Below are 12,440 nucleotides of genomic sequence, written 5' to 3'. Positions count from 1 at the left end.
AACCAGCTCGACTTGAATGTCAACTAATCCATCGCGTACGAGCGCCGCGTGTGATGCCCACCACGCTAACATCCAAAAGTTTGATTGATTAAGGCCGATCCCGGAAGACTCACGCCGCTAGCACCAGAACCGGGTCTAATCTGCCGCAAGAAGGTCGTCGTCGTCGTCGGGCGTCATCATGTGTGTGGTTGATTTTAAAAAGAATGATGAAATAAGATCACATTTTTTTTGTTGATTAACTTCTTCTCCATTTTTTTGTGGTTTTATTTTCTTTGTACATTTCTGCGCTGCGATATTATCTTTGAACGTTTTGGCTAGTTTAGTACACACGTGTACACCGTCTATGGCGGGTTTTTACGAAAAAAAAACCTGTACATTTTTACAAAATGTTCCGGTATGAGCTAGATTGCGTTGCTGGTTTGTCCTGTATCACGATGGCACACACTTCGGTTTACTGGGCGTTGCGGGCCTTGACCTGCTCGAAGGTCTGCAGGAACTCGGCCTTGGCCTGGGCGACCTCGGGAGTGTCCTGAACTGGTTCGGGCAGGGCAGCAGTTTCGACGACCTCGGCGGCGGTCTCAGCACCTGCTGGAACTGGGGCCGGCAGGGCACGAGCAGCGAAGGTGACTGGAGTGGCCAATTGGTTGGTGGTGGTGTAGAAGGCCGGGGCGCCATAGCTGTAGGTGTAGGCGGGAGCCTGGACGTTCAGAGCGTAGGTGGTGGCAGCTGGAAGGGCCTGGACGAATGGGGCAGCAGCGTACTGGATGGCAGTAGCCGGAGCCGACTGGGAGTAAGTCGAGTAGGAGAAGGAAGCGGGGGTCTTGATCTCGACGGCGGCAGCTGGGACCGGAGCGGCGGTGTAGGTGGTGTAGGCCAGGGGTTCGTTCTTCAGGGCAACCGAGGAAGTCTGGTAGGCAAATCCGGACGCTGGGGCCAGAGCGATTGGGGCAGCAACGGCGGAGTAGGTGGTGATCGGAGCAATAGCTGGGATGGCCGGAATTGGAGCAGGCTCGGCACTCTCAACGATTTCGGCCGTCTCCTCCTTCTCGGCGGCGGCCAGGCGGACCTTCGCATCTTCAACGGCAGACATGTGCTCGGCCTTGGCCTGCATGACTTCGGGGGTGTCCTGAACTGGTTCCGGAGCGACGCGGGTCTCAACTGGAGCCACCGGCATGTTGCTGGCCTCGGCACGGAATCCGTTGACGGCATCGGCAGTGTAGGTCACCGTCTGCAGCTTGTTCTCGGCGTCCAGGTAGTGGTAAGCTCCACGGGTCACTCCGTCCAACGACTTGGCTTCGGTCTTGGCCGACAATCCTCCGTTGTATCCGTAGGTGTACTGTCCCAATCCATCCTGGGCGTGGAACTGGCTGGACACTTCCGCTGGCGCAGCTACGTATGTCGTAACAGCCGGAACGGCCGCGTATACGCGCTGAGTCAGCAGTTGAGGCGCGGCAAAGGCCACGGCCAGCAGAGATGAGACCACGATGAACACCTTCATGATAACTGATTACTTGGCGCTGCTGGAATACCAGGACTCGCTAGTACGGAGGATTGAATGCGATTGATGCCTGGAACAACGCCTCGCCCGACTATTTATACCGAGCGATCCAGTTTCGCCGAGCTTCCCTCCAGGAAGATCTTAGCACTGGTTGGTTCTGTTCTTTTCATTTCTTCCTTCCTTCGCCAGCAAACGAACTTTTGGCCATATCAGTTTTAAGAAGTACCAACTGAAGCAAAAAAACAAGTGAACCCGATACCGCGACGCGCCACAATAAAAGTTGTCTGGAACCGGCCTTCCAGGCTATGATGGGGCGTTGTCCATCAGGATAACAAGGCTGCGTCCCTTCTCGACGAGGATAAACCGGTTGCGGAGGCTCGAACATCTCCAAGAACAATGTCTAAATTGGCACGTTCTGCCCAGTTAATGATGACCTTGCTACAATTCCGGATTCCACGCCGAGTGGTCAGTTCACTATAGAACTACGCACGCGCGTAGAAAAAGAAAGAAGCGTGCCGCCAAAACTCACTTTTAACCCTCACCTTGTCCTTTGCGTGCTGAACTCCAGGCGCTGCGGAGACAAGTTTCAAAAACTTACGCCAAGGTGAACCTACAGCTGTCGGGGTGTAATGGATTTGCAGTTTGGAAGCCGGCCTGGTTTAAACTCTCTTTTTGTGGTGGGTTGATTTTTTCTTTGCCGGGCTATCAAATTAATCGAACAGGTTCAATCTTTATAGTCACGGGATCGTAGCCATAATGGTATGTTTAATGGTGGTTATTAATTTATTATGGCGTGCCTTGATGTCCTGGGGAAGACAACATTTGTAGAGGCAAGATATATATTTTTTTAAATTCTTGTGTTTTAAATATACTTTGGGCAAGGGTTGATTCAAAAACAACAATTAATTCCAAGAGAATAAAAAAAAAACATGCAGTATCCAAGACTGTTATGTGAAAATGAAATAGAAGAAAGAATTCATAAGAGTAATTGAAACACAAAAAAAAAGTTTTATTGTGTGTCTAAATTTGGGTTGTTGAGATCAAATGTGACCGAAAAATGCCTTCAACGATCTAGGAATATGTAATGTAATCAAAGATGAAGGTGGGAATAAAATATTAAGCTTATCCATTCGGTAATCAATCACAAAAATTTAACTTATTTTAGGTCTCTGAACTCGTCAAATTCTATAATTAAAAATACACACACAAACATGTTTTTTCTCCGATTCGATTATCTAAAATCTCATATAAGGCCTCCGAATAATCGAAACGTTCAATAATCGAGGCTTCGGGTAGTCGAGTACAAACAGGACAATCTACGGACTTAAATTTCTACCAATTTCCCTGTTAACGAAAATCCATTTCCGAACTCGACAGCTTGCTTGCTATCGTCACAGTTTGGTCTACAATAAACATAACTTTTTTATTTACTCCATTTTCCTTTGAATTGCTTTTAAAAACTCAAGTCTTGACTGGCTTCCTTGTTTCACCTTTTTTCAACCTATCAATCAAATCAAATCAAATTATTCGCTCTACAGCATTGCCTTGGCGTTCTCGATTGCGAGATTCCTACTCGAAACTAGGTGTTCGAAGGCTTGATTGTTGAGGCAATTGCAAACCTCTTTTTACACCTTAGCTTCCATCCACCCCGGGATTCGAACTGACGACCTTTGGATTGTTAGTCCAACTGCCTACCATCGACTCCACCGAGGCAGGACCCAGGGAGACGACTCCTACACCTGGACTGAGCTAACGACCTAACCTTTTTAGGTTAGTCCGGGGCCAACATTTACTTCCCGTTCGACGGAAGGCGTGATCAGACAAATCTCGTCTCGAAAAATGCCACCGGGACCGTCTGGGATCGAACCCAGGCCGACTGGGTTATGTTATGTTTTCTAAATAGAAATTTATCTATAAAATTTTTGAGAATCATCTGAGTTAAAAAATAAATGGCAATAAGTTATGCTTAAAATTAATAAAAAAAGACCAGACAAAAACAGAACAATTTGTATTCTAGTTTTAACTGTCATATTTAACATTTTTATGCTTCAGTTCTACACTCAGAGTTTATTGCACTCAACGCTTATGTTGCGCGTCCTAGCGTACAATGCAATCCTGTTGCGCGTCTTCAAAGCAGTTGTGCAGGAAGTAGACATCTTCTCGACTCAGCTTGCAGAAGAAATCAGTTCAACTTTCACTTTTGCGCGCCAGAAGTTGAAATGCGCAAGAACCTTTTTGAATCTCGCTTATGTGCTATCCTGAAATGGATTCTTTACCTGTGCGTAGAACATGTAGAGTTAAACTCGGTGGTCGACATTGACGTTGATATATAAAGTGGTCGCGTTTGGTCCGAAAGAGTATCAATCGTTTCCAATCCTCCGAATCAGCGAGTACTGGTTTTTATCCAGCAGCGCAGAAATAATCAAGTGTCAAGTATCAAATATGAAGGCCTTTGTCGTCGTTGCGTCCCTGTTGGCTGTGGCTTCTGCCTCGACCACCATCCTTGCGGCTCCCCGTTGGTACGGATACGCTCCGGCGGCCACGTACTACGCTGCCCCAGCGGAACTGTCCAGCCAGTACCACGCCCAGGATAGCCTCGGACAATACTCATATGGATACAACGGAGGATTGTCGGCCAAGGCCGAAACCAAGTCGTTCGACGGAGTGACCCGCGGATCGTACAGCTACCTGGACGCCGAGAACAAGCTGCAGACTGTCTCGTACACCGCTGATGCCCTCAACGGATTCCGCGCCCAGGCCAGCAACCTGCCCCAGGCTCCGGTCGAGACTCGTGTGGCTCCCGCCCCAGTTCAGGACACCCCCGAAGTCGCCAAGGCCCGTGCTGACCATCTGGTCGCTGTTGAGGAAGCTAAGGTGCGCAACGCCAACGCCGCTTCCAGCGATGAGAGCGCTATCATTGTGAGTGCTGCCCCAGCTGCCGTTGCCCCAATTGCGCCAATTGTCCCCCAAATCGCCACCTATGCCGCCCCAATTGCTCTGGCCCCAGCTTCCGGATTTGCCTACTCGCACTCGACCGTTAACCTGAAGCCGGAAGTGTACGCCGCCGCCCCAGCTCCAGTCGCCACCATTGCTGCCGCTCCGGCCTCTTTCGCTTACCAGACCTACTCCGCTGCTGCCCCTGCCCTCTACAACACCTGGAGCCAAGCCCCAGCTTACGCTTACAGCTACGGTGCTCCGGCTTTCTACGCCGCCAACACCGCTGCCGTTCCCCTGCCCGTTCAGGACACCCCTGAAGTCATGCAGGCTAAGGCCGAACACTTCGCTGCTGTCGCTGAGGCCAAGGCCCGCAACCTGCAGTAAATCTGTAGGCCACGTGGACGTGATACTACCGTACCGTAACCTACACCAAACACAGGACCTGATTTCCGCAAATTTTCTCCGGATTATGCCGATTCCGTTGTTCGGAACCGTCTACTGACTAACAAAAAAACCATCCACCGCAATGTGTGTAAAAATGTATAAAAAAGTCTTTTTGTTTAACGATAGTTGAAACGATTGAGTTATGTAGTACTGCAAAATATATTTTGAAATATGAAACTTTGTGCTTCTTTTTACTGCCGTTGAAAACCACCTGAATATTACCCTTGCAGCCTCTGGAATGCGGAAAGGTTTTGGAGAAATCCTTTGTGGCTGATTAATCAACTGAGTAATTTTCCACCAAACTCGGAAATGGATATAATTTATATTTTATGAATTTTCTCATAATTTTGGGGCCTTATGACCAAAAAAGCCATTTTGTGTCATTGGTTCACCCATACAAGGCTCGATCAAATTTTGCCAACTGTCTATACAAAAATGTTACGTAAATATTCGACAATCTGTATCTTTTAGAGGAATTTTCAATCGATTTCGTGTCTTCGGCAAAGTAGTAGTGTTGAGATTTTTTGTAAATGGTATTTTCTATATTGTTATGGGACATGCTGAGATGCATTGGATGAAAGAAAAATATATAGGTAAATTTTAATTTTCTAAGTAATTTGTAATTTGTAATTTGTTGTTTTATTGGTTACGATAGCCGGTTAGTATAAACTGTGCACCAGGTCAAGGATTTAAACATAAAAAAAAAATTACTGTTGGATCCAAAATAAAACGTAACATAGCATAGCATAGCATAGCATAACGGGTCTGCACCACGCTGTAGGAGGTGCCACAATGGTCAATTCAATATTCTTAGACAATTTGATTGCTGCCCGGTACAACCAAGAATATCTAAGAACGTAAATTTCCACACTGTGCTCCAAGGCTACGCCCATACAGTCCCGTGGGGATTTGGGAGGGGATGTTTTTGTTGTTCACTAGTGGCAAAAGTGCAGGGAACCCATGCGACTTTTAAAAGTGAACGGAATATTTTTGGGAGGTTTGGAATGGGGGTTAGGGGAATTTCATCGGGCCGATGAAAATGGTTGAGTGCGTAATGTATTTAAGAGGCAGTATTTGTAGATTCTGCTCGGTTTGTTCTAGAGGTCGTATCGAGGTGCTTCGATTTGGATGAAACTTTCAGCGTTTGTTTGTCTATGCATGAGATGAACTCATGTTAAATATGAGCCCTCTACGACAAAGGGAAGTGGGGTAAAACGGGCATTGAAGTTTGAGGTCCAAAACACATGAAAAATCTTAAAATTGCTCGCATTTCCGTAAAACTTCATCAATTCCAACTCTCTTAGATGCATTCGAAAGGTCTTTCGAAGCCCTTCAAAATGTGCTATAGACATCCAGGATTGGTTTAACTTTTTCTCATAGCTTTTGCATATTACTGTTAAAAATTGATTTTTTTAAAACCTTAATATCTTTTTGCAACAGCCTCCAACACCCATACTCCCATAGGTCAAAAGATAGGTAATTTCATGGACTATAAGCTTACGGTATTAACTTTTTGGCCAATCGCAGTTTTTCTCATAGTTTTACGATTTTTCTAGAACAAACATTTTACAACGTTAGTTTTTGCCCTGTAGGCCAAGAAGACGGCACTTTTTGGTCTCAATTTTGTCATATTCGGAATCCTCGGTCAATTTCACGTAAGTTAGAAGTATTGGAGTTGTAATTTTGATTTAAAAAATAATTAAATAAAACATTTTTGAAAAAAGAAACAGATCTTATTTATCCTATGATCAATACGTCAAATGCTGTATCAAGTAGGCGAAAACCTGTTTTACCCCTAATGCAACAAATTGTTAAAAAATATTTCAATTCATTCTAAATAGCATTTTTTCCAATCAAATTTACAACTCCAATACTTCTAACTTACGTGAAATTGTCCGAGGATTCCGAATATGACAAAATTGAGACCAAAAAGTGCCGCTATGGCGGCCTACAGGGCAAAAACTAACGTTGTAAAATGTTTGTTATAGAAAAATCGAAAAACTATGAGAAAAACTGCGATTGGCCAAAAAGTTATTTCCGTAGGCTTATAGTTCAGGAAATTACCTATCTTTTGACCTATAGGAGTATGGGTGTTGGAAGCTGTTGCAAAAAGATATTAAGGTTTTAAAAAAATCAATTTTTAACTGTAATTTGCAAAAGCTATGAGAAAAAGTTAAACCAATCCTGGATGTCTATGGCTCATTTTGAAGTGCTTCAAAAGACCTTTCGAATGCATCTAAGAGAGTTGGAATTGATCAAGTTTTACGCAAATGGGAGCAATTTTAAGATTTTTCATGATTTTTGGACCTCAAATTTCAATGCCCGTTTTACCCCACTTCCCTTTGTCGTAGAGGGCCCATATTTGGCATGAGTTCATCTCATGTATAGACAAACAAACGCTGAAAGTTTCATCCAAATCGGAGCACCTCGATACGACCTGTTACACATTGGTGAAAAACTCGCTCTTAATGATTTGAATGTTTGTAAGTGTAAATGTGAGTCTGTAGTGTATTATCTAATAAGCATATAGTTATGTAATAATGATAAATAATAAATATAATAAATATAGTAAATAAAATAAATATAATAAATACAATCAAGATGATTCCAGGAAGCTGTAAAAAAAAGTTATTTAAAATATAAATGCTCCAGATGGTTCCCATGCTGTTTTAGAAAGTTTCGTTAATTTAAGCAATTTGATCATATATGGTATGAGGATATGGTATATTACAGGAAAGGAATAGGATAAGGAATAATATGAACATTTAAATAAATCATATAGTGAGTAGGCAAATTTACATGTAAACATTTGATTTAAAATAATTCCAGGAAGCTGTAAAAAATGAAAATAATTTTAAAACTAATACTCCAGATGGAAACACAAATAAAACAACAAAGACACAAGAATCCTAACACGCGGCTTCGCATCTTCTACATAATTCGACATGAACACGATCACGAATACAGCACAAAAAGAACGCCACAAAAATCTATCTTCCCGGCGCTGCTGCTCACACGATAATCGGATCCAAAGTAAAACGTAACAAACATCAAAAACTGAACTAAAGCTAAAGCTGATTAATAACTAATCGTTTATTAGTTCAGTTTTTCTTGTAACTGTAAATACTGTTTTTCTGCTAAATAACAGTTGATAACATTGAAACAACCTTCAAATGCTGCTATGATTTGTTACTAGCTAAAATCTCTTGCAAATTGATATTTAAACTATAAATAAAAAAAAATGATGACGACATAGTAAAATTAATAAAACTCAGGAAAAATGATTAAGTGAGAATTTATTATCGAAACTAAATAACTCGGTACAGTTTTGGGTCCCAACAAACCATTCAATTGAACTTATACCAGCAGATTTAGAAAGGTTTTTCAACAAGAAGATCGAAGATTTTCGAAAAAGTGTCCACGTGGTTTGTGGATGGTGAAATAATTGCAAAACAACTGGACAGGTGTGTACAATGCATTTTAAAACACTTTTTTCATTCAAATGTTGACACCGTGGACTTTGTGTATTAATAAAAATATCAAAGCCCCACAAAAAAGCAAAATACAAAAACATAAAACCAGATTTGTTTTTTAAGAGGCTTAATCCTTGTTCTTTTGCGAACAACATATTGTTGAACATGTAAATGGAATATACCTACTTCAACTTAAAACTAATCTCATCAAATACACGTTCTTTCATAGCTGAGCAGTTCTCTACGAAATCGATTTTTTTTTAATTTTAATTTTTGTATTTTTAATCCGGCTGAAACTTTTTTGGTGCCTTCGGTATGCCCAAAGAAGTCATTTTGCATCATTAGTTTGTCCATATAAATTTCCATACAAATTTGGCAGCTGTCCATACAAAAATGATATATGAAAATTCAAAAATCTGTATCTTTTGAAGGAATTTTTTGATCGATTTGGTGTCTTCGGCAAAGTTGTAGGTATGGATAAGGACTACACTGAAAAAAATGATACACGGTAAAAAAAATGGTGATTTTAAATTTCACTTTTTGTCACTAAAACTTGATTTGCAAAAAAAAACACTATTTTTATTTTTTTATTTTTTGATATGTTTTAGGGGACATAAAATGCCAACTTTTCAGAAATTTCCAGGTTGTGCAAAAAATCTTTAACCGAGTTATGAATTTTCGAATCAACACTGATTTTTTCAAAAAATCGAAATATTGGTCGCAACATTTTTTTAACTTCATTTTCGATGTTAAATCAAATTTGCAAAGTACTTTAGTGAAAAAAAATCAAATCAAGACTAACATTTCAAAAGGGCCAAACATTCAATATTACGCCTTTTTGAAATGTTAGTCTTGACTTAAAAAAATTGAAAATATTGTTTTCGGAAAGATCGGAAAATTTCACGAATGTTTCATATTTTAACATTGAAAATCGGACAATTAGTTGCTGAGATATCAACGTTAGAAAATGGTGGGTTGTTTGGGTGAAACTTAGAAAACATCAATTTTTCTGCTTTTTAAAACTTTGCATGGCAATGTCTCAGCAACTAAAGGTCGTATCAACAGAGTTCAAAAAAGCAAAATATAGAGAATTTTCTTAGCTTTTCAAAAATATATTTTTCAAAAAAAACATGTGCACTAATTTAAAAAAATGGAAAACTGCGACTATTTTCAAAAAAGTCACGTAAAAATGGCTATAACTTAAAAACGGCGCACTTTATGAAAATTTCACTAAAGTACTTTTTGATTGCAAATTTGATTTAACATCGAAAAATGAAGTTAAAAAAATGTTGCGACCGATATTTCGATTTTTTGAAAAATCAGTGTTGATTCGAAAATTCATAACTAGGTCAAAGATTTTTTGCACAACCTGGAAATTTCTGAAAAGGCATTTGATGTCCTCTAAAACATATAAAAAAAAAAATAGTGATATGGACAAACTAATGATGAAAAATGGCTTCTTTGGGCATACCAAAGTTTCAGCCGGATTAAAAAATACAACAAAAATCGAATGACCGAAATCTCAGAGAATTACTCAGCTCAAAGGATTTCACCAAAACCTTTCCGCATTCCAGAGGCTGCAAGGGTAATATTCAGGTGGTTTTCAACGGCAGTAAAAAGAAGCACAAAGTTTCATATTTCAAAATATATTTTGCAGTACTACATAACTCAATCGTTTCAACTATCGTTAAACAAAAAGACTTTTTTATACATTTTTACACACATTGCGGTGGATGGTTTTTTTGTTAGTTAGTAGACGGTTCCGAACAACGGAATCGGCATAATCCGGAGAAAATTTGCGGAAATCAGGTCCTGTGTTTGGTGTAGGTTACGGTACGGTAGTATCACGTCCACGTGGCCTACAGATTTACTGCAGGTTGCGGGCCTTGGCCTCAGCGACAGCAGCGAAGTGTTCGGCCTTAGCCTGCATGACTTCAGGGGTGTCCTGAACGGGCAGGGGAACGGCAGCGGTGTTGGCGGCGTAGAAAGCCGGAGCACCGTAGCTGTAAGCGTAAGCTGGGGCTTGGCTCCAGGTGTTGTAGAGGGCAGGGGCAGCAGCGGAGTAGGTCTGGTAAGCGAAAGAGGCCGGAGCGGCAGCAATGGTGGCGACTGGAGCTGGGGCGGCGGCGTACACTTCCGGCTTCAGGTTAACGGTCGAGTGCGAGTAGGCAAATCCGGAAGCTGGGGCCAGAGCAATTGGGGCGGCATAGGTGGCGATTTGGGGGACAATTGGCGCAATTGGGGCAACGGCAGCTGGGGCAGCACTCACAATGATAGCGCTCTCATCGCTGGAAGCGGCGTTGGCGTTGCGCACCTTAGCTTCCTCAACAGCGACCAGATGGTCAGCACGGGCCTTGGCGACTTCGGGGGTGTCCTGAACTGGGGCGGGAGCCACACGAGTCTCGACTGGAGCCTGGGGCAGGTTGCTGGCCTGGGCGCGGAATCCGTTGAGGGCATCAGCGGTGTACGAGACAGTCTGCAGCTTGTTCTCGGCGTCCAGGTAGCTGTACGATCCGCGGGTCACTCCGTCGAACGACTTGGTTTCGGCCTTGGCCGACAATCCTCCGTTGTATCCATATGAGTATTGTCCGAGGCTATCCTGGGCGTGGTACTGGCTGGACAGTTCCGCTGGGGCAGCGTAGTACGTGGCCGCCGGAGCGTATCCGTACCAACGGGGAGCCGCAAGGATGGTGGTCGAGGCAGAAGCCACAGCCAACAGGGACGCAACGACGACAAAGGCCTTCATATTTGATACTTGACACTTGATTATTTCTGCGCTGCTGGATAAAAACCAGTACTCGCTGATTCGGAGGATTGGAAACGATTGATACTCTTTCGGACCAAACGCGACCACTTTATATATCAGCCGACAACGGTCTAGGTTTGCAAGAATGATTAAAACCGTATCAAGGAAGAATGGTTCGGTAGCCTGGTTAACTGGTTCAGAAGAATTTCGCTTGTCATAAGATTTTGATTTTATTTTTTGCTGTAGACATTTTTCTCTTGTGTGATGTAATTAATTGACTTTATTGCCTTTAGCTTTTTTTTGCGCTGGTTATGATTTAATTTTGATCTTAAATTTGCTATCTATTGCTGGTTTTACGGGCTATTGTTTGCGATACGATGTTTTCTTTCTTATCTTTAATACATTTTTTGTTTGCTATAAATGTAAAAACACAAAAGCATTTTCCTAATGGTTTGTCTGTTAAGTTGGTTTATTTTTTAACATCCATGTATTGCTTGGTTGAATATTGAGTGTAAGGCTAGAGATTTTTTTGATTCAGTCCTATAAACATATGGAAGACAATAGATTATAGGACCCTTTAAAAAAACTCTGGAAGTTAACTCAATATTTAGTGTACTGATGATTTTGTTTTACATTATTTTTATACATTATATTAACCCTCTTCATTATAAAAGAAATATTTTACTTCAAATATTTATGTCCTACAATTTCTTGAATTCAGATACTGTCTGCTTAAGCATCTTTCTTCAATGCAACCATTTTTCAGTTACTAATTTGATTATTATCTTTCTGTACGGGAGGAAACAAGCCGTGTCATGTTTCCCCTTGCCTAGGAGGATGCATTTAATTGGCCACAAGAATAGAACAATTTATCTTCTTTCGCTGAGCATACAATTGCGAACCAGTGCCTCATCTTGTTGCTGCAAACAGGACAAAAAAATAAAGAATCGCTGCTCAGGAGCCGTAATTGAAACTGATGGGGTTCGTCGCTTGGAACGACATTCTTTCGCAGTGCAGCCGGTCTCAAATATCACCACATGCTCTACTCTGCGTCTTGGGCTGCCAGGAAAGAGGGGCGGTTTGGATGAATTACCACCGAACTTGAACTTGAAGTTTGGTTGAACTTGTGTTTGGATAAGAATAGTGGTGTACTCTGTAAAATTCGTAATTGAAGTGTGGGTAAATCTCCAGTTGAACTGAACGAAGCTTAAGACAAGCAATATTAAAATGAAAAAAGTACACTGTTAGGTGACCTACTCAGCGTATAGCGCGGGTCAAGTCGCGATGCCGGCAAGTGGTTTTCACTTAGTCATTGATCCAAACTAATATCGAGTTTATTTTT

At 41.9% G+C, this 12,440-nt stretch overlaps 2 protein-coding genes across 2 annotated transcripts; one reads left to right on the top strand and one right to left on the bottom strand.

The window, feature by feature from the left end:
* Window positions 1-208: 208 nt before the first annotated feature.
* On the bottom strand, window positions 209-11,182 carry LOC120412572 (uncharacterized). Its single transcript, XM_052709881.1, has 3 exons — window positions 10,224-11,182; window positions 4,147-4,859; window positions 209-1,503 (listed from the first exon to the last, which is right to left on the bottom strand). The coding sequence occupies exons 1-3, from the start codon at window positions 11,096-11,098 to the stop codon at window positions 452-454; spliced, it is 2,640 nt and encodes an 879-aa protein (XP_052565841.1). The 5' UTR covers window positions 11,099-11,182; the 3' UTR covers window positions 209-451.
* On the top strand, window positions 3,852-5,056 carry LOC120412641 (pupal cuticle protein-like). Its single transcript, XM_039573195.2, has one exon. It carries the CDS (start codon window positions 3,941-3,943, stop codon window positions 4,817-4,819), a length of 879 nt encoding a protein of 292 aa, XP_039429129.1. The 5' UTR covers window positions 3,852-3,940; the 3' UTR covers window positions 4,820-5,056.
* Window positions 11,183-12,440: the final 1,258 nt, after the last annotated feature.

Source organism: Culex pipiens, chromosome 3 (assembly GCF_016801865.2).
Source record: "Culex pipiens pallens isolate TS chromosome 3, TS_CPP_V2, whole genome shotgun sequence".
In the NCBI taxonomy this organism is placed as follows: domain Eukaryota; kingdom Metazoa; phylum Arthropoda; class Insecta; order Diptera; family Culicidae; genus Culex; species Culex pipiens.
Note: the sequence above shows the minus strand (reverse complement) of the source record. Positions and strands in the feature narration are given on the sequence as shown.

Excerpts from the sequence above, each read along its gene's own strand:
- LOC120412572 (XM_052709881.1), bottom strand. The coding sequence starts at position 11,098 with ATGAAGGCCTTTGTCGTCGTTGCGTCCCTGTTGGCTGTGGCTTCTGCC. Across the intron at positions 4,860-10,223 it reads GCCAAGGCCCGCAACCTGCA|GTTACGGTACGGTAGTATCA; the intron begins GTAAATCTGTAG and ends TGTTTGGTGTAG. Across the intron at positions 1,504-4,146 it reads TCACTCCGTCGAACGACTTG|TTATCATGAAGGTGTTCATC; the intron begins GTTTCGGCCTTG and ends CCAAGTAATCAG.
- LOC120412641 (XM_039573195.2), top strand. The coding sequence starts at position 3,941 with ATGAAGGCCTTTGTCGTCGTTGCGTCCCTGTTGGCTGTGGCTTCTGCC.